General features: G+C 42.8%; 1 protein-coding gene across 3 annotated transcripts; it reads right to left on the bottom strand.

Moving 5' to 3' along the window:
- Positions 1–10,746: 10,746 nt before the first annotated feature.
- ctu1 (cytosolic thiouridylase subunit 1 homolog (S. pombe)) lies at positions 10,747–21,661 on the bottom strand. 3 transcript variants are annotated; one of them, XR_013889055.1, is made up of 4 exons: positions 21,554–21,661; positions 17,816–18,323; positions 11,724–14,444; positions 10,747–10,806 (listed from the first exon to the last, which is right to left on the bottom strand). XR_013889055.1 is itself a non-coding variant. In XM_080208493.1 (4 exons), the coding sequence occupies exons 3-4, from the start codon at positions 18,309–18,311 to the stop codon at positions 13,915–13,917; spliced, it is 1,026 nt and encodes a 341-aa protein (XP_080064619.1). In that variant the 5' UTR covers positions 18,312–18,323; positions 21,099–21,220; positions 21,554–21,655; the 3' UTR covers positions 11,605–13,914. The 3 variants fall into 3 exon arrangements, 2 of the variants coding, with proteins under 2 accessions (XP_080064619.1, XP_080064618.1); XM_080208493.1 differs by lacking the exon at positions 10,747–10,806 and adding an exon at positions 21,099–21,220 and having other exon boundaries at positions 11,605–14,444; positions 21,554–21,655; XM_080208492.1 differs by lacking the exon at positions 10,747–10,806 and having other exon boundaries at positions 11,605–14,444.

The raw sequence follows: 21,661 nt of genomic DNA, 5'->3' as shown, positions 1-21,661 counted from the left end.
CCTTCCACACACCGGATGAAGGTACACCATTTCCGAAAGCTTGTATGATTACTATCAAATAAACTGGTTGGACTCTAACCTGGTGTTGTGAGACTTCTTACTGTGTTTACCCCAGTCCAATGCCGGCACCTCTACATCAGGATACTAAAACACCCAAAGGAAATCCACGCAGACATGGAGAGAATGTGCAAACTCCACACAGACAGTGACCCAAGCCAGGAATTGAACCTGAGTCCCTGGCACTGTGAGGCAGCAGTGTGCCAGCATTGAGATTGCACTGTTATAAATACCCCCTTTAAACATTGCCCCAGGTAGCTCATTTCCTCATCAAAAAGCTGGGACGATTTTGGTGAATTCAATGCTATCTCCTGTTGCAGGGCTCACAGCTTTTGATCCAATTATCAGGCCAAATGTTTCCAAATAGCCTGTATGTTGCCTGCAGCTTAAAAGCCCATTAGGATTGGAATGACAATATTGTGTGTTTTTTTGGGTAGCTAGTCGTTATTCACAGTACATTAGCACTGAAGAACTTCCTGACCATGGGGTCAGTGCATGACTTTGGGGCAGCACAGTGGCACAGTACGAGGGACCCAGGTTCAATTCCAGCTTGGGGTCACTGTCTGTGTGGAGTTTGCACGTTTCCCCTGTGTCTGCTTTGTTTCCCTCCGGGTGCTCTGGTTTCCTCCCATATTCCAAAGATGTGTAGGTTAGTGGATTGGCTATGCTAAATTCACCCTCGCGTCGGGATTAACAGGGTAAATACATGAGATCATGGAAATAGGGCCTGGGTGGGATTGTGGTTGGTTCAGACTCGATGGGCCGAATGGCCTCTTTCTGAACTGCAGGGAATTCTATGATTCATGCACAGCTAATGTTCCGAAACTGAGGGACTTGGGAAAGGCAGAGTTGTCCTTGAGTAACATCTCGGACTTAGGAAAAATGTTGAGTGGGCTACAACACCATTTTGAAATAGATCAGTGCTGAACATTAGAGATAGACACAGGTAGTCAAACTTTTTTTTTCAAATTTTGATTCCATCCAAAAAAACAAATTCAAATTAAATCCAACTCATGGTACCCACGTAAGGGATAAACCAGGCCCAAGCTGACAAGACAAGACATTGCATCCCATCTTGGGCACACCAAGCTGACGGAATAAGGCATCGCACCCCCTCCTGGGCTAGATCCAACACTTCATCTTAGCCAAAAGTCAAGATAGCTTTCAAAAGCTGCATCAGGTAGAGCCTCGGTTTTACCTCATTGGCTACCCTCATCATTTACTCTAGCTTAGGCAAACCACAATCACAGACATCAGCACACCTGGAATGCAATGGGCTGGTCTCATCCCCTGCCTGATCATGGTTTCACCTCTGCCAGGTAGCTGTACTTTGGGGACTGAAGAAATTGTCAAAAATATGTCACAAATTTGCCACAATTTGGCTTGTAGATTTGTTAGGCACTTCATCGCCATCTGGTGGCAAAGGTAACACTAACAGGATGTCCAGACAAGATAAAGACACCAACCCCCCCATCTCTACTGGCTGGAGAGCAGCAAAGTCCATTCATCCTCTTTGGCTTCTCTTGATTATCTCAGACTCAGGGAGGGGCGTGTTCAAATGTTCATCTGCTCTGCAGCTGGGAGCATGGTAGGAGGGGGGATTTTGAATATATTGGCCAGGTCAGGCACAGCAGTCTGAGCAAGCCAAGAATTTGCCGCCCTTTTGGCAAGAGGGATAATATTGAGTCCACACCAGGTAATGTATGTCGAAACGTTAACTCTGTTTCTCTCTCCGCAGATGCTGCCAAACCTGCTGAGTTTATGCAGCATTTTCTGTTTTTATTTAACATTTGCAGAGACTGACTGAGTGGGCCTGGCCCTAATCCGAAGACGGCCACCAACAACAAGCAGTGGTGCCTTCTTCCTTCACTCTTAACAGCAACTTGACTGTGATGGCTGTGGTTTCTGAATGCAACAGCGGTACCAAAGACCAGACAGCTTCTTCTGTTCCTCTAAAACTGGCATCTACTCTAATTGCCCAGAAACTGTTAATAATTAGTACAGAACAACAGACATGAACACAGTGTGACTACCACACTGCCTGAGGTGCTAATTACAGTGACAGTATCAGTTTGCAAACATCAGTGGTTATTTTTGTACAATTTCCAGAAGGCTCATTGAAACCGAATTTATAAAAAAAACTAGACCACACAAAGGAACCAAATACATCTGCATGCACTACAGGCATTGCACCAGGATACTATTAAGCAGTTTAACTGTTTTATAAAGACGTGTATATTTTTATTGTTAATATAATTTAATTGTATCAACTATTAATATTGACGTATCAGTGACACTTTTTTCTCTGGTAAAATTACATGGTGTTCTTTGAAGTATGGACTGAGTACTGATAAAGTAAAGGATATGTTAAGGTATCCCACAAGAGGCAGGTCGAAGATGAAACTGATTTTCTGCAGGGGTAGAGATTGCATACCCATTATACACCTCAACCCGATCTTCCTTTTTAATTCAGTTAAATGGAAATGAAAATCAGGTGGCAGTTAAGCTGCTACTGCCCATTTTGTGCCCCCAGAAAACATGACGGTTTCCCCCATAATATTCGGGTGGCACGGTGGCTAGCATTGCTGCCTCGCAGTGCAAGGGACCTGGGTTCAATTCTGGCCTTGGGTAACTGTGGAGTTTGCACATTCTCCCTATGCCTACATGAGTTTCCTTCGGATGCTCTTATTTCCTCCCACAGTCCAAAGATGTGTGGGTTAGATTGATAGGCCTTAATAAATTGACCCTTGTGTCAGGGGATTAACAGGGTAAACATGTGGGGTTACAGGAATAGGGCCAGGTGGGACTGTGGTCGGTGCAGACTCAATGGGCTGAATGGCCTTTTTCTACACTGTAGGGATTCTATGATTAGAGATGGTGCGGTATAAATGGACCAAGCATCTTATTTTACTTTAATGGTAACATTCCATTCCTCAGTCACAAGTTGAAGCGTTGGAGCCCCACTCCAGACAGCTCAGATGAATGAAGAGTAGATTATAGATTCTAAATACTAGGTTGATATCCAGTGAGTTTCCCGCACCTGGATAGACACCATTAGTACAGGAACACTGTCCCCGAGCCTGAGTTAGAAGAATTCGGTTCAGGCCCCAGTACAGACAGCCCCTGTGTGCATTGGTATTCTGAAATAAAAGCAAAATACTGCGTGTGCTGGAATCTGAAACAAAAACAGAAAATACTGGAAAACCTCAGAGAAGCTGACAGCATCTGTGCAGAGAGAATACAGCCAACTAGCAGTCTGAATACTGGATTGATTTTCCATCACTGCATTTAAGTTTAAGTTTTAAGGCTATTTATTAGTGTCACAAGTAGGCTTACATTAATACTGCAATGAAGTTACTGTGAAAATCTCCTAGTCGCCACACTCTGGCGCCTGTTCGGGTACACTGAGGGAGAATTTAGCATGGCCAGTGCACCTAACCAACATGTGTTTCAGACTGTGGGAGGAAACCGGAGCGCCCAGAGGAAACCCACACAGACACAGGGAGAATGTGCAGCCTCCACACAGACAGTGACCCAAGCTGGGAATCAAACCTGGGTCCCTGGCGCTGTGAGGCAGCAGTGTCAACCACTGTGCTGCCATTTATAGCTGATGATTGCAAGTGACCCTCCTTCTATCCAACAGGTAGGACTCTGTAGACTCTTGAGGTTAAAAGTCACAATTTAGTCAATAGGAAATCAAGTCGACTATTCTTCCCTATTCTCTAATTCAACAATTGTATGTGCAACTTGAGTTAGGATCTGTCCTAGAACAATGGATGGTAGTAAGAATACTAAAGAATGGGGCTCAAATCCATAGAGGAGAGATAGTGATAATGAATCCAGAGGCCCAGGCTAATGCTCTGGGGGCATGAGTTTAAAACCCATCATGACAGTCTCAGTAATGATGACCGTGAAACTATTGTTGATTGTTGTAAAAACCGATCTGGTTCAGTGATGCCATTTAAGGAAGGAAATCTGTCATCCTTAGAACCATAGAATCCCTACAGTGCAGAAAGAGACCGTTCAGGCCATCGAATCACCAACTCTCTGAAAAAGCTTCCCTCCCAGGCCTTGTGAGGCAGCAATGCTAACTACTGTGCCACCATGCAGCCCCTTAATGAATATGCTAATTTATAACATCACATGCAGTTACGTCAGGCTGGGTATGCAGATTTTCTGGTCCTTAATCACGCAATGGAATTGACAGAAGCTTAACTGGATGCAGATTTCAAAAACATTCCATTAGTAACAATGCACAAATCTTCCTCTAGGCAACATCCCCAAGTCAGTTGTGGTACTGGATTAATAATTATTATTATTGTATAGGGTGCTGGCGAGATCACATCTGGAGTATTATGTCCAATTTTGGTCTCCTTATTTATGGAAGGCTGTAGTGGCATTGGAGGCAGTTCAGAGGAGGTTCACAAGATTGATTCCAGAGATGAAAGGATTGATGTATTGGGCTTGTACTTGCTAGAATTTAGAAGGATGAGAGGGGGATCTGATTGAGGTATGTAAAATTTTAAATAAGTTTTGATAAAGTGAATGTAGACCAAGTGTATCCCCTTGTGGGGCAATCTAGAACAAGGGGTCACAGGTATAGGTTGAGAGGTGGTTGACTTAAAACTGAGGAGGAACTACTTCTCGCAGAAGGTGGTGAATTTGTGGAACTCGCTGCCCCATAGGGCGGTGGAGTCTGAGTTGTTGAATGGTTTCAAGAGGGTGATAAATATATTTATAATAAAAAGGACTAAGGGAGTATGGGAAATAGGTGGGGAGGTGGATTTGAGACCAGGGAGAGATCAGCCATGATCTGATTGAGTGGCGGAGCAGATTCAAAGGGCTGAATTTGCTGACTTCTGCTCCTAATTCTAATGTAATTATAGCCTACATAACCTACATGTGATTCCAGATCCCCAGAGGGCAGAGCATTTGCTGCCCTCTGAAATGGCCTAGCAAGCCATTCAGCTCAAGCAAATGCTGGCCTAGCCAGTGACACCCACATCCCAATAACAAATACAGAAAAAGAAATGCCACTCTGGACAAAGCAATTATCAACAGAGCTATCAGGACAGCAGTAAATGTCACCTGGAACATTGTTCATAATGAGCAACATTAAATGGTTTAATAGGAGATAAATTAACAACTGATTATTGAAATGACCTTTGGAAAGTACTGCATTGCTTATCTCCTGCTGTGGAACCATGAGTCACACAATGTAATCAGACGAGGTCTTGTCTTCTACTTTGCATATCTCGACTTAAAATTCAAGGGCAGTCTTTGCTGCGTTGCTTTCTTATTAAAGTGCAAAGCATCAATAAAATATATTAAAACATCCCAAAAGAACTGCTTTGGCTGCAATGCAATCTGAAATTGATTGCATTAACAAGCCAATGCGATGTTTGTCCCATTCTTTTCAGTAAAGGGATAATGCATTGCGTTCTTACATTGAAACTGAAACTGAGTCAGCACAGTGACTGGGACTCGAATCCTTGATCTCTCCTGCTTATTCCCTCAACTTTCAGGCCCCTCTCTGCTTTACAGCGGTCACACGATTTGCTCCACAGACACCCACCAACCTGTCTCTCTGTTGACTCTCTGCAATTACTCGATTCACAAACGAAGGCAGGATTCTACTGGCTTTTCACGTTGGTGGGAGATAGACGGAAGATCTCTGTGCATGAGGATCTACTTTGCAACACCAGCTGCTGGGCCCTCCAGGAAACTCTCCCCTATTGGGAAGCCTCCAAAGGTCATGAGTCAGCTGCCGGTTAAGAACAGCTTGTGAGGTATGGAGTGAGGGAGGGCGTGGGTGAATGGAAAATGGAAATACCCTCCGATTGCAAACATTATACTATTTGCAGATAGGAAAAAGTTGTTGAAATACAATTTTGGTTGCATGTGTGATTTAAAACACTTTGCTAATGAATGTTTTATTGCAATAGGTTTATAATGAAGTGATTGAGGGATTATCATGTAGCTGAGACCAGCACCATTTAGTAACTTAGAAGTCTCACAACACCAGGTTAAAGTCCAACAGGTTTATTTGGAATCACAAGCTTTCGGAGCACTCATGTTGTGAGACTTCTTACCGTGCCCACCCCAATCCAATGATGGCATCTCCACATCATGTAGTAACTTCAACACATTTCATGCATCTTGGGAGGATGTACGCAGGATCTCTAGCTGCTTTAGCCGAAGCTGAGGATTTCTCAGCTGGAGAAACAGGAAGGCTGAGAGTTTTCTGGGTGGCAACGTTCTAGGAGATGGTTACCCCCACAGGCAGATAGTGTGTTCAGTACAGATAGGCACCTAGCCATCCAGAAAAGCAAGAAGAGGCAGCAAGTGTTCAGGATGGGTCTAATTTTCAGCCCCGGAGACTACTGGGAATACATTGAAGCTATATGCAGTTCTCAGGCACCCCCATAAACACTCTGCCTGCAAAAATAAAAGTCCGAATCGCACTGCACAAGCTTAACAAACCCAAAACCCTGCAGTTCCGATCAGTGCCTCCAACTGTGCATGCGCAGAAAAAAGATAGAATGTGGCTCCGCTGTCACAGCCCTCCAGGGCTAGATAATGCCTCACCCCAACCCCCCCAACATTATTGGACCTCTCATCCACTTCCATTCCCACCACCCAGATCAATCACGTGCCCCTCCCCCCTTCACCCCCACCAATCTCAGGCAGAGTGGTAGTGGACATCCTTCCCCTCCATCAATCTCAGAGTGGCAGTAGACTACCTCCCTTTCCCCACACTGATCTCGGGCAGAGTGGCAGCAGAGCTCCCCTCCTCACTGATCTCAGGCAGAGTGGTATCAGACCCTCCCTTCCCCTCCACCAATCTCAGGCAGAGTGGCAGCAGACCTCCCCTTCTGCCCCCCACTGAACGCAGGCAGAGTGGCAGCAGATGCCCCCTGATCCCAAGCAGAGCGCCGTCGGGCACTAGGCATCTAACCGGAACATCCAAATCCGACTTTTATGGAGCACATCTGCTTCGCACTGTTTCTGGATGGGCGAATGCAGTGGTAGAGATGGAATTCTGTTTCATGTCCATTTTCAGCCTTGGTAAAGTGAGAACCAGCATGAAGGTGGGCACTGAAAACAAGCACAACGTGATGGTGAAATCAGACCCATTGTTTTACTTCCCTGGTGTCGGGGTAAAGGACATCATACAGTGGGCGCAAAATATTCTGCGGGATGGTGGGGGTGTGGGGGGAGAGGGAGCCAGCTGGAAGTTGCCATGCACATCAGTATCAATGGCATAGAGAAGGCAATATTTAGGTCTGGGAGGAGGGGTGGGGGAGGCAAGAAAAGATCTCAAAAAGTATTAATCTCTGGATTACTCCCAGTGCCGTTCACCAACAATAAGGTCAATGTGTGGCTTGAGTCATGAGCAAGAGGGAGGGCTTCACATTCTTAGGGAATTAGAATCAGTTCTGGGGGTGAAGGTACCTATTCAAAAGGGATGACTTGCATCTCAAAGGGGTGGAATCAGTGCCCTTGTGGGGAGGTTCATTAGCATAGTTGGGATTAAACTGAAAGGGATGTGCACAAACATTTAGAAGTAGAAAGAAGAATAACGTGGATATGCTTATGGATAACAGTGCTTGGTCTAGTTGGCTTGCATCACAGGTTGCCTGGGGAAGTTTAGGTGAAGATAGTGAAAGGGCTTGCCATTATCTTCCAATCTTCTGTAGATCAAGGAGGAGTGTTGGAAGATTGCAAAGTGACAAATGTGGCACCCTCATTCAATAAAGGGTGTAACAACATTCCTGTTTACTGTAGACTGGTCAGTTTAACCATTAGTGCTGGTGGTTTTAGAAACAATAATTTGGGGGTGGGGTGTGAGAAGAAAGAGCAGATACTTGGAAACTTAGAACGATGGGTTATTTAAGAGGAGCTAGCACAGACACATAAAAGGTGGATAGTTTTTGACTAATTTACTCTTTTATTTTTGAAGAAGTAACAGAGAAGTTTGATGAAGGGATTGCATTGGATGTTGTCTATATGAACCTGAAGTAAGTGTTTGACAGAGTACAAAATAAAGGCTGGTTAACAGAATTGAGGCCCAGAACAGGGACGGTCAGTTTCGGCATGGACAAAATAATGGTTTATGGACAGAAAATAGTGAGTCATACACAGCTGCTTTTCAGGCTGGCCTGTGGGAGACAGTAATGCTCTCATGGCCTGTGCTAGGACCACTGCAAATGATGGATAGTGAAATACAGGAATACTGAATAAAATGTTAAAATTTGCCACTGACATCAAGTTTGCAGGTGTGGCAAATAGTGAAGATGATTGAGTGCACATGTACAAAGACAGGCCAAAAGAATGGACAGACACGTGGCAGGTGGAATTTAATACAAAGATGATGGTGCAGAAGGGACAGAGTCAGACAATGTAGATTAAATAGCACAGGGATAAAGTTGGCAAGACACTTTGCGAGAGTATTTAGCAAAGCATTTTGGGCTTCATAAATAGGAATATTGAGTACCAAAGCAGGGAGGGTCTACTAAAACTTCATAAAGTTTTGTCTAGTTCTGGCCGAAGTTGAGGAATGTTATGAAAGTTCTTGAGAAAATGCAGAAGGGATTTATCAGAATAGCTCCAGAAACGAGGGAACTTAGTTATAAGATTAGGTTGGAAAAGCTGGGACTGTTCTCCTTGGAGTAAAGGAAGTTGAGGGGGATCTGGGAGCTCTATGGATTATAGTAGGCTTAGGCAAGATGGACTGAAATGCTGCTCCCAGTGGCTGTTGGTAGAAAAGCTAGGGGACATTGGTTTAAGGTTTTGCACAAGGAATGCAGGGAGATGTGAGAAAGAGAAAAGAACATGAGTGTAAAACCTAGAACTTGTGGTTTATGGTGTGGTAGAAACAGACAGTCAATGGTTTCAAAAGGAAATTGGATATGATAGGCACGAGGGATGTAAACTTGTAGGACTAAGGGATAAAACAGAAGAGTGAGACTGACTGGAATGCTCTGCAGAGCGCCAGCAATTACTCAATGGGGAATGAGAGGCGCAGTGGAGTCTGCACATTCTTCCCATGTCAGTGTGGGTTTCTTCCAGGTGCCCCAGTTTCATCCCAGTTTGAAAGACGTGCTGGTTAGACGCATTGACCCGAACAGGCATTGGAGTGTGGCGACTAGGGGAATTTCACAGTAACTTCATTGCAGTGTTAATGTAAGTCTTACTTTTTACTAATAAATAAGCTTTAACTTCTTTTGGAGAGTCGGTGCAGATTTGATGGGCCCATTCTATAATCTCTGAAGCCATGATGAATGCAAGAATGCATTGGGATAGGAAACTTTTAGCAGTTTTGATTTTCAACGAGAAACACGACATACATGACATACACAAGATAGTTTATCATAAAGAAGTTATTTGAAAACCGAGAGTAAAGTGAAGATTCAAGGATGAATGTACGGAGCTCTCAACATTGCTGAGTGTGGGACTGGGTCACACAAGACCAGGAAGATTATATTTGATCCCTGTTTTACGCTGGCTACTTTGGTCACAGCATGCTTAAAAACAGTCAGGGTGCAGGGCACTCAATTGTCAAGCGGACCGGTGATACAAAACAACCATCAGGCAAGATGACATTCTCCATAGACAGTCTGACACACAGCTGAGGATCACACATGGGATTGGCATTGAGACAAGATAACAAGGTCTGCAGGCATCCATGAAATGCTCTCACGTCTGAACCAGCTTGTTCAACAGAAACATTGGTAAAAGAAACCAAATGAAATCAATGGAAATGAAAACAAGCTGGTTTCTAGGACAGCAGCTGAGCTGAACCGAACCACAATGCCAGTTTGTGCCCTAGAGCATATTGAAAATCCACACCCACGGATCTGTATTAGACAAGTAAAGAACTGGGGAAAGGACCAATTTTCTGTCAAAATAAATCAAAACTGCCAGAAAAAAAAGTCAACACTAAAAGACAGTGGGTAGAAAATGATGCAAAATATGTCAGTGCAGGGAATGAGATATTAAACCTATACCTATGTTAATTAGCAATGAATATTCACAGCTAATGAAATAATCATTATCCAGAGATCCAAAAACCTGTCACAAGGATGAGAAATCTATTATGTGGATAATGACTTTCATGCAAAGCAGCCCTAATCTATTGATTTAATTTCCCCGTGGTACACGGCTGTTATCTACTTCCAGAAAAAGTGAGAGTCGAGGGAAATGTCAACTGAGGCAGGTCTTGTGGGGATGTAATTGCAACTCATCTGATTCGCAAACCTTTCTTGCTCCCTTTACAGAATCATCACCAAGGCACAAGATAATCCCTGCAGTTGTGATTGCCACTTTCCACAGGTACTGATATTGGGTTCCCCCTCAACCCTAGTGGGAGGTCAAACAATGACAACATCTAACTCGCTCAAGGCTTCAAACTGAACATTGTTATTCAACATTAAGAGCGTTAACACAGTAATATCTACCTCTGCCTAGTTAAGTATTCATTTCAAATGTTGACCAGGAGCTGTTGCTTTTTTTGATGCATTTATTTTCTGACACACCTACCTGAATTGGTGGCACAGTGGTTAGCAGTGCTGCCTCACAGCGCCAGGGATCCAGGTTCAATTCCAGTCACAGGTCACTGTCTGTGTGGAGTTTGCACGTTCTCCCTGTGTCTCTGTGGGTTTCCTTTGTGTGCTCTGGTTTCCTCCTGCACTTTGATTTGATTTATTGTCCCATGTATTAACAGTGAAAAGTACTGTTTCTTGCACACTATAGAGAAGGAAACGAGAGAGTGCAGAATGTAGTGTTACAGTCATACCTACAGTGTAGAGGAAGATCAACTTCATGCAAGGTAGGTCCATTCAAAAGTCTGACAGCAGCAGGGAAGAAGCTGTTCTTGAGTTGGTTGGTACGTGACCTCAGGTAAAAGGTGGAAGAGAGAATGTCCAGGGTGTGTGGGGTCCTTAATTACACTGGCTGCTTTGTGGAGACAGTGGGAAGTGTAGAGAGGCTGGTTTGCCTGATGGATTGGGCTACATTTATGAGTTTTTGTAGTTCCTTGCAGTCTTGAGCTGCGATACAACCAGAAAGAATGCTTTCTTTGGTGCATCTGTAAAAGTTGTTGAGAGTTGTAGCTGACATGCCAAATTTTCATTTTAAAGATATGCGGGTTAGGTTGATTGGCCATGCCCAATTGCCCCTTAATGTCAGAGGGATTAGCAAGGTAAATATGTTTTTTGGGGAGGGGGGGGGGGTAGTAGTTACAAGGATAAGGCCTGGGTGGGATTGTTGTTGATGCAGGCTCAGCGGGCCGAATGGCCTCCTTCTGCGCTGTAGGATTTCTATGCTTCTGCATCAACTTCGACTGTAATTTGGGCTCATTGCTCCAGATGGCGCCACCTTCTCAGTTTCATCCCTGTGGGAACCGAATGCATTTTTACAGGACTTATTCTTCATCCATCTGCTGCCTTTCCACTCACATTAATATAACCATTAGCTTGAACAATGCCACTGAGCCTCTGAAACGGAATTTCCTTTGTCTTTTATACAAAACTATCCATCAACAGGAAACAAAGTACTCTGCACAAATATTAATAGAGATGGCTTTCAACTACATATAACAATCCCAAAGTCAGAAAGCATCAATATATTGCAAGGGAATATTTCAAGTTTTCTGAATTACATACCCAAACTTTTCAGAACAATGTGAGCATTTTTTGGCGTTTCCTTCTCTCCTGCTGCAATAAAAATCACAAACTGAAAGGAATGAAAGAATTGAAGCTTTAGAAGGATGCATCTAACATTATCTAAAATAAAGGGAGATTCTTAAGGTTGCTCACTCGGACTTAAGACTGTAGGGATAATAAGATACAAGGTTTCAATACAGTTCTCGTTTAAAGGCCAACCCAACACATCAGGTTCAGGAAATAAGTTTTAGTCAAAGGGCTGACTTGGGAAAACTTTGCCCTCGGAAAGTTGCTACAATTAAGCAGAGGTTTACTTTTCACCTACTAAATTTTGAAGTCATCAAGCGTTAGTACAAACTTAGAATACAGTTCATTTCAGATGACCAGCATTCCCAGGTTAGGTGCAGCCTAGGCAGATGTAGAAAAAAGCTCCATTGGCTGTCTCAACCTCAGAAGGGGAGCCAATTAATTGCCAACTGTGTGACATGTTTCCATTTCCCGCTGAAGCAAACATTTGGCCTTTCTCAATGAAATTACCAATTTTATGCCAAACCTGTTCAAAAAATAGGGGAAAATTCAGGGATCTCTGCTGACCAGGAATGGCCTTGGATTTGCTGAAACTCATTTCAATAGGAGGTTTCTAACAAGTTGGTTAACAGTTTAGTTTGGCTCAATATTTTTGTATTATAAGTGGGATCTGTACAAAAATTACATTATTAAATAATCATAACTGTTTTATTAAAATAAATCTAGAAATTGATGACAATAAATATAAAACTAAATGGATAGATTTTGTACGATCTACAGTTCAGTTAAACACAGATGTTTCATTGACAGTCACTCTGGGCTGCATAGTCAGGGCAGTGTTTAGTGCAGACATTATTGTAAATTATTCCTTCAGCAATGACTGGAATCCCCTCCACCCACTCTCCTGGAACTCGGGGCTAAAACATTAAAATCAGTTGGTGAAAAAAACCAAGATTTTTTAACAAACAGCTCAATGAGGATCATGGTCACGAACCCAATTTGCCTATCTGTCCCCGTTTCACCAGACAATGAACGTCCTAGAATCAAATAATCGGGTTGCAAAGAAGAGGGGGGGTTTCGGAATGAGCACAGAGTAATGCAAAGGCCAAAGTACACAGTTCTTACTACTTATTTGAATCCATATTTAAAGTTCCATCTATAGTGTAGCTGGGATGAGAGCCAGTCAAGCTGTCCCTGGATTACAACTAGGCCAAACGTCAAAATGGTCTGGGGTGACTTTCACTTTATCATCTTCCCATTCTCCTAATCAGTGCAATCCAGGATTTGGATTGAGTGAGTACAGGATGTCCCCCATGCAGAGCTCAGAATGAGCAAGTCAAACCTATTTGTTCATTTTTAAAGTCAATAAATGCTTGCATCAAACATTCCCATTTCATGAGAGTCAGCAGAGCTAACACAGAATGACACTCCCTTACCCTGCCCAACATGTACCTCTAATCCTTCTTCTCCCCCAACACATCACTGCAACATTTGCCACTTCCTGGTGAATTTGCCAAATTTTATGCTATTTTAGATTCAGACCAATAGAGACTGGTATTCTGGGTTTACATAAAATAGGGACTGAGTTAAGATTAATCCAATTTCATTTGTGCAATCTCCCCCTTCTAACAAGAAAGGGGAGCCTTTTACAATGGTTAAAAACCTGGTAGACAAGTCTTGCTTACATACAGGTACCCATTACCTGGGGTGCAAATTATAAACTGCATTTTACTGATCAGCTATTGCACATTTTTTAAAAAAAATCAAATATGTCTCTTAAGAATTTCAGTGATTTCCAAGAAAATTAGTAATCAGTTTTAACTCAATTCGTAGGGTGCGCAAAATGACGTTATCTTTTTATCATTAGGTTCCATATCCCTCCAAAAATTAATCTGTGCGCTCCAATGTCAGCAGCCAAAGTGTTTAAAAATTAAAATTGCACTTTATAATATTCAGCAAAGTGGCACACATGATAAAAAAAGGTGAAATATTTGGTGGTTAAAGGTATCAATAATGGCAGTTCTATCCGGTGTACTTATGATGGAGATTAGGTACAGTTTCCATCTTGGTCGTAAACACATTTGCCACTGGCTAGTTAACAACATAAGACTGGCCTCGGCCACTTAATCTGCAGAGTTTAAAAATGAACAACGAATGCACGTATTCAGAAATGAATTGCTCCGAGTTTCTTCTCTTCTTCTTCAGTGAGTGGCTCCTTGTTCAGCAGTCGATTGTGCAATTTGTGGTGTTTGCCGATACCAAGCTTAGGCAGTCCTCGGTTCAGCCCCTCCAGCAACGCGCACGCCTTACACAGCTTCTGGCTGGAAATGTAACCACAGCGCGTGCAGTTTCCCTGTGTGGGCATTTTCACGTCTTCCTTTACAGACAGATTCTCACCGGAGTGAATCACATCCATGATGGCGCTGGCCCGGATCGACTCCAGATCTTTCAGAAAAGCACGGGCATAACCCCTGTATGCATTAGGGGAGTACACACATTCTGTAGAAAAGTAGTCCAGTTTCTTGAAGTAAGCATACAGAACAATTTCTTTCTCATAGGCGTATTTGAGTGGTTTGCAGCGGGGAATGGCCCCCTCGCTGCCTGTGGTGATTGAGGTACAGCGGCGGAGTCGGGCAATGTCGCCACGAAGGAAATTCATCAGGACAGTCTCCGCAACGTCATCGGCGTTGTGACCTGGAGAAGGGGGAGAATGGAGGATGTCGTTACCCTTTAGAGACACAGATGCACTCTTATAACAGGTCAGTCACTATGCAGGAGCATGACGGAAACCCACATCACCAACTGGCCTCCAAATCGAGGCCATTCAGATGACTCAATGTGTTATACAACATAGGAGCAGAGGCGGAGTTGAATCATGGAACAAGTGGGACAAGCTTAACTAACAACCAAATGCTGTGCACCCAGTGGTTTCTGAAAATTACCATCTTTGACCAGCCTCACAGCCCCAGTGAATTGCTTTCAAACCTATCTGTGCAGACATTGGAGGTGGTTGTCTTCCTCATACTTTGAGACTTTTTTTTGGTAGTCACCTGTCCCAGTCTAAAGCCCTCCATTGCTCCAATTCCTGATTCCTGCTTGTTGCTCAGTCTTTCCACACCACTGTCCGAGTGGAGTGGAGTGAACTCCCAGCCATTCCAGAAACGGATTCCACTGCCATGAAAAACCAAAGGGAGATGAATAGAAATCTTTAATTTGGGAATGCACTGCCAAAAGTGGTAACGGAAGCAAATTAAACAGCAATTTTCAAAACGGAATGGGATAAATACTTCAAGAGGAAGGACTTTCAGGGCTATGGCAAAGGAGCAGTGGAGCGGAGCCAATTAAACAGACCTTCTTCTGTGCCGCCTCATCCTATAACAATGGCTGTAGGAGATATGCTTATTCTCAAGGTCATGCTAAAACAAACAACCTTGCCTTGGTATTTAACTTCCCACAATTAATGTATCCTTTGTTCTCTTTCCCAAATTTCTTCACTTTTTAAAAATTCATTCATGGGACATGGGCATCAGTAGCTGACCAAGCTAAGGTTATCCCTACTTGCCTGAGGGCAATTGGGAGTCAACCACATTGCTGTGGCACTGGAGTCACATATAGGCCAGACCAAGTAAAGGACATTAGTGAACCAGATGGGTTTTTCCAACAATCGACAATGATTTCATGATCATCAGTAGATTCTTAATTCCAGATATTTTTTATTGAATTCAAATTCCATCATCTACCGTGGGGGATTCAACCCAGGTTCCCACAACATTCGCTGAGTTTCTTTTAATAGTCTAGCAATAATACCACTGGGCCATTACCTTCCTGGCCACCTCCTTCAATTGTCAAGCAGTTAACCATTTCTCTCCCAAAGGCACATTATTGCATGGATCCTTCTCTCCTTGTGCCTCTACACTGAGTCTATACATATACTAACATACCACCATCTTTTCACCCAATACTGTAATGGTCAATCAACACTGGTCAACTGAACGTTGTAGCTCTGAGGTAGCAAACTCCAAAGATTCACAACCCTTTGAATGAAAGAATTTGCCAACTCAATTCTAAATGGTCCAACCCTCATCCAGAGACCATGCTCTCTGATGTTAGACTCTCTAGCCAAGGAGACAACCTGTCAGTATCTACCTGCTTAAATCCTCCCACTAGTAGTAGGCCATCAAACTGAAAATGATGTTTCACAGAATCTTCAAAGTGCAGAAGCAGACCATTGAGCCAATCGAGTCCGCACTGCCTCTCTGAAAGAGCCTTCTGCTTAGTTCCACTCCCCTGCTTTACCCTTGTAACTTTGCAATTCTTTCAAATAGCAATCCAATTTCCTTTGAGTACCTCGATCAAACCTGCCTCCACCATCCATCAGGAAGTTTATTCCAGATCTTTAACTCCACTTTCGTTCTTTACTCTCCATCCAAATTATTTTCAATTCCATAAGCCCTTATCCTTTGCAGCAACTTTTCATGTTTTCTCTTATGGAATGCCTTTTGAAAAGCCAAGTATACTACACGGGTGGCATCATAGCACCAGTGAGTTGGGTTCAATTCTGGCCTTGAGCGACTGTCTGTGCGGAGTTTGCACTGTGGTGGGTTTCCTCTGGATGCTCCAATTTCCCCCCCACAGCCCAAAAAGGTGCAGGCTAGGTGGATTGGCCATGCTAAATTGCCCTTTGGTGTCCATAGTAAATGCAAGGGGTGACAGGGATACGGCTGAGGTGAGGTATTGGGTAGGATTTTTTTTTGAGTCTGTGCAGACTGAATGGGCCCCTTCTGCGTCGTAGGGATTTCATGGTACACCCTTTACTTACATCTGCAAAAAACTCAAATCTAGATTTGTCAAACACTATTTCCTTCTGATAAAACCATTTGAACTCTGCTGAATCAAATGATTTTTTAAGTGTCCTTTTATCAGTTTACGAATAAAGGGTAAGCCATTCAGGACTGAAATGAGGGAGAACTCTTCACTCAGAGATGTGAACCTGTGGAATTCTGTACTACAGGAAGCTGTTGACATCAGTTCATTAGATATGTTCAAGAGGGAGCTGGATGTGGCCCTTGTGGCCAAAGGGATCAAGGGATATGGAGAGAAAGCAGGAGTGGGATCCTGAAAGTGTATAATCAGCCATGATCATATTGAATGGGGGTGCAGGCTCGAAGGGCCGAAGGGCCTACTCTTACACCTATTTTCTATGTTTCTATCACTTCCCTAATAACAGATTTCAGCATTTTCCTGACAGCTCATGTCAGGCTATTTGGCCAGAATTCTGTTTTCTCGAACGGCAGTGTTATATTTGCTAATCTCGAATCCGGTGGGATTGGTTTCAGATTCTAACAGTAGAAAAATCACAATGGCTTTGGGAATGTTTACAAGCACAGACTTTGTAAAAAACTATGGACCGCTGAGCGATAGTCCAAATCCTCAGTTTTCCCATTACCGCGGGGAGTCAAGAAACAAAAGGGTGAGATGAATGGGGAGAGGTAAACAAAAACAATGTGGGGGTGGGATTACATCAAACTACTCCACACAGTTCCAAGTAGCTGACACAACACAACATGTAAAGAAACTTGGGAGATGATCACAATACAAATATCTCAGATTAACTAAAACAAAATAAAAGTTACAACTGTTGATAGACAGAGGTGGAATTGATAGCATTGGTAATACAAGGAGTGCAAACCATAGAACCACAGAAGCCTACAGTGCAGAAAGAGACCCTTCCGCCCATCGAATCTGCACCAACCACAATCCCACCCAGGCCTTACCCCCATATCATTACCTGCTAATCCCTCTAACCTAAGCATCTTAGGACACTAAGGGGCAATTTTAGCATGGCCAATCAACCTAACCCGCACATCTTTGGACCACCTTGAGACATTGAAACCTAAACATATAGAGAAGATTTTTGCCATGACGGAGATGGGATAGGGTGTCAGGAAGCAATGGTCCATCTCTTACTGGAACTGAACAGGTCCCAGTGAATATTTTAAAGTTATTGTGTCACGCATATAAACTTATGAGTGAGGCCAGCTGAATGGGAAGTCAATGCGTGTTACCTGTGCAGACCTTGTCTACCTTCAGCATCATGGCTCCTCGATCAAGAGCTTGCCGCCTGAAGACCCCGCAGAACGTGCAGTTATTTTTCAAACCAACTTTCTTCACAATCTGGTCCATTGTCCAACCGTACAGCTCTTCATAGGAAACGATCTTGAGGGGCAAATCATATTCCTGCTGGTTTCTCTTTACCGTCTCCAAGGAGTCATCGCGATAACCACTGATGCCTTCATCCACAGAGATCAACATCAGATTTAACCCATAATCATACCGCTCGTTTAGGACTTTTAGAACATGAGCTAAAACAGTTGAGTCTTTCCCACCAGAAGCACCAATTCCTACAGTCTCTCCCTTCTGGAAAAGCTTTGCAGATAGGATTGTCTGATGAACCTCCTCTTCAAAGGCCCAGAAAAAACACTCTTTACAAAGGGAGTGACCTGTTTTGGGCCGCCTGAGGGCTGCCGTTTTCTTGCCACAGCTGCTGCAGGGGATGGGCATGGTGGAGTAGATCTGAAAGAGCAAGCAAAGTGAAATGACTGGACATATCTGAGATGCAGCAAACAAAAGTTACTATAATTAAGCCTGAACCATTTTGCAGTGCTTTACAATAAAATCCTTTTCATTACTAAGACCATAGCAAACTATTTCATTGCATACTGAGCTTTGCAAGGTGACGTGACAAATCTAGATTGTGATATGTCAACATTTTTTAAACCTTGGACTAAGGAAAAACATGACAAAGCAATTTTTTTCATTCCTAGATATTGATCCACAGGACTGAAGAGAATATGAGAACATAGGAGCAAGAGTAGACTATATAGTCCATCCAGTCTGCTTTCTCATTCAACATGGTGAAGGTTGATCTTGGGCTTCAAGTTCATTCTCCTGCTTTCCCCCAGTAATCCTTGATCCCCTTATTTATCAAGAACCTGGACAGACTAAAGATCTGTCCACCTCTGCCTTAAACGTATTAAATGATGACGTATCCACAACTTTCTGGGATAGAATTTAAAGATTCACAACCCTTTAGGTGAAGTAATTTCTCCTTATTTCAGTCCTAAATAATTGGTCCCTTATCCTGAGACTGTGCCCCCATGTTCTAGATTCCACAGCCAAGGGAGACAGCCTCTCAGTGTCTACCCTATCAAGGCCCTTTCAAATTTTGGGTCCCAAAATATGCATATCCTTCCTTAAATACGGATACCAAAATGGCACAAGGTGGTTTACTCTCATTATTCAGGGACTTCAATTATTTGACTCAAATGTTTAAGGGGGAACCTCAATTTAATTGCTCACCTGAAATACACTGCATGAGAAAAAGCATTCCATCTAAATTGTACTGAAGTGTCATCTTAGATTTCACATTCAATTTCTGGAATGCAGCTTGAAGCAACATTTTCTGACACTTCAGAGCAAAAGCTAAAATATCGATGTTTTCTTTTCACTGCTCTGGTATGGCATGGCAGTAACATGCATTTCAGCAGTGACATAACAGAAGGCTTAATGATTTTTTCAGAACTCTTTGGCTATGCAACATGCCACAAGGCAGCCAATCTTCATGCTTTGCATTCCTTCCACACTCAAAAAGATCTTTTCAATGATAATGGCCAGGGCAATAAGTCTCCAGCACTCACTTGTACATTGCACATTCCTGCAAAATTATTTTATAAACCAGAGGCCAACTGCCTAGCAAAGGACTCATGAAAGGGTCATTCATAATTTTGTAAACCTCAATCTGATCATCCCCCCCTTAGTCTCCTCTAAGGAGAATAGCTCTAGCCTATCCAACTGCTCCTCATAGCTGCAATTTCCACACCTGGGCAACATTCTTGTAGATCTCCTCTGCATTCTCTCCAGAGCAATTATGTCCTTCTTGCAACGTGGCAATCAGAAGTGTACACAAAACTCCAGTATTTTGTACAGTTCCATCATTACATCACTGTTTTTGTATTCAACATCTTGCCCAATAAACATTCCAAATGCTTTCTTGACCAGCTTGCCCATCTGTCCTGCCACCTTCAAGGACATGTGGACGTGAAGTCCAAGATCTCTCTCTTGCTCAGCCCCTCTCAATATCTTCCTGTTTCAGTATTCCTTTGCTTTGTTTGCCCTCCCCAAATGCATTATTTTACGCATTTCCAGATTAAATTCCATTTGCCCACTCAACCAAACGATTGATATCATTCTGGAGTCCACAGCTATCCTCTTCACTATCAACTACATGGCCATTTTTGTGTCATCTGCTATTTCTCAACTGTGTCACCCACATTTAAGTCTAAATCATTAATATACACAACAGCACGGCCTCCACACCGAGCCCTGTGGAACACTGGAAACCATTTTTCCGTTTGCAAAAACATCCAACGACCATTAGCCTTTGTTTCCAGTCATTGAGTTAATTTTGGATCCAACCTGCCACCTTCCCGTCTAACCTACAAGGTCTCACTTTTCTGACCAGTCTGTTATATGGCACCTTCGCAAATGTCTTACTAAAATCAATGTAGACAATATTCACTGTGCTACCCTCATCAATTCTTCTTGATACCAACTTAATATAACTTTTTGAGGGAGACAATTTTCTCCTAACAGAACCATGCTTACTAACCCTGAACAATCTGTGCCTTTTTCAGGCGTAATTTATCCTGTCTCTCAGAACTTTTCCAATAATTTGCTCACTACTGAAATCAGACTGATCGGCCTATAGTTTTCCAACTTATCCCCTGCACTCTTCTTAAACAATGCTATTTCATTCGCAGACCTCCAACCCCCTGGTCCCTTACCTGTATCTAGTGAGGCTTGGAAAATGACCCTCAGGGCATCTGGAATTTCCTCCCTGGCTTCCCTCAACAGTCTGGGATACAATCCATCCAGACCTGGTGATTTATCTACCTTCAAGAATGCCAGTTACTCCAGCACTTACCCTGTCACTATGTTTATTATATCTAATATTTCACACTCATCCTCTTACCTAGTATGTCTGAATCATCCATCTCTTTAATAAAGACAGAGATAAAGTACTCACTGAGAACACAGCCAACATCTTCTGAATCAATCCACAAGTTACCATGTACATCTCTAATGGGCCCTACCATTTCCTTATTCACTTGCTCTTAATGCATTGGTAAAACATCTTAGAATTTTTTTTGATTTTTAACTGTCAATATATTTTTGTATCCTCTTTGCTTATTCCCATTTTTACTTCACCCCTGTGCTTTCTATACTCCACTAGGCTTTATACAGTATTAAGTCTTTTATGATTGTCATAAGCTTTTTTTTCTACTTTACCTCGGCCTCTATGCTTCTGGATAACCAGGGGCTCAGCAGACTGCTCAACCAGTAAATTCCCTTTCGTGATTGCAGTAACTTATCCTCGTTAGTCTTCTCTGCCTTTTTGTCAGATCTCTGTTCTATTGTAGGCAAAGCAAATTCAACCAAAAAAAATTACAGAAATATTGCTAGATTAAATAAATGAGCAAAACTCTGGCAAATGAATTTCAACATAGATAAATGTGAGGGCATCCACTCTGGGCCAAAAAAGGACAGAACAGGTTACGTTCTAAATGGTGGAAAATTAAATAGAGTGTTTGGGGTCCAGGTATATGGATCATTAAAATGTCATGAAGAGGTACAAGATAATCAAAAATGATAATGGAATGCTGACCTTTTTATCTAAAGATGGGAATATAAGCTTTAATTATACAAAGCCCTGGTTAAACCACACCTAGAATTCTGGCACCCACCTTAGGATAGATATATTAGACTGTGCAGCGTAGATTTACCAGAATAACATCTGGACTCCAGGGGTTAAATCAGAAGATGAGATGACACAAAATGGAGTTGCAATTCCT

This window comes from Carcharhinus amblyrhynchos, chromosome 20 (genome assembly GCF_965287045.1).
Source record: "Carcharhinus amblyrhynchos chromosome 20, sCarAmb.v2.hapA, whole genome shotgun sequence".
NCBI lineage: Eukaryota > Metazoa > Chordata > Chondrichthyes > Carcharhiniformes > Carcharhinidae > Carcharhinus > Carcharhinus amblyrhynchos.
This window is presented reverse-complemented; position numbering and strand designations above follow the sequence as displayed.

Excerpts from the sequence above, each read along its gene's own strand:
- ctu1 (XM_080208492.1), bottom strand. The coding sequence starts at position 18,311 with ATGCCCATCCCCTGCAGCAGCTGTGGCAAGAAAACGGCAGCCCTCAGG. Across the intron at positions 14,445-17,815 it reads GGTAGACAAGGTCTGCACAG|GTCACAACGCCGATGACGTT; the intron begins GTAACACGCATT and ends CCCCTTCTCCAG.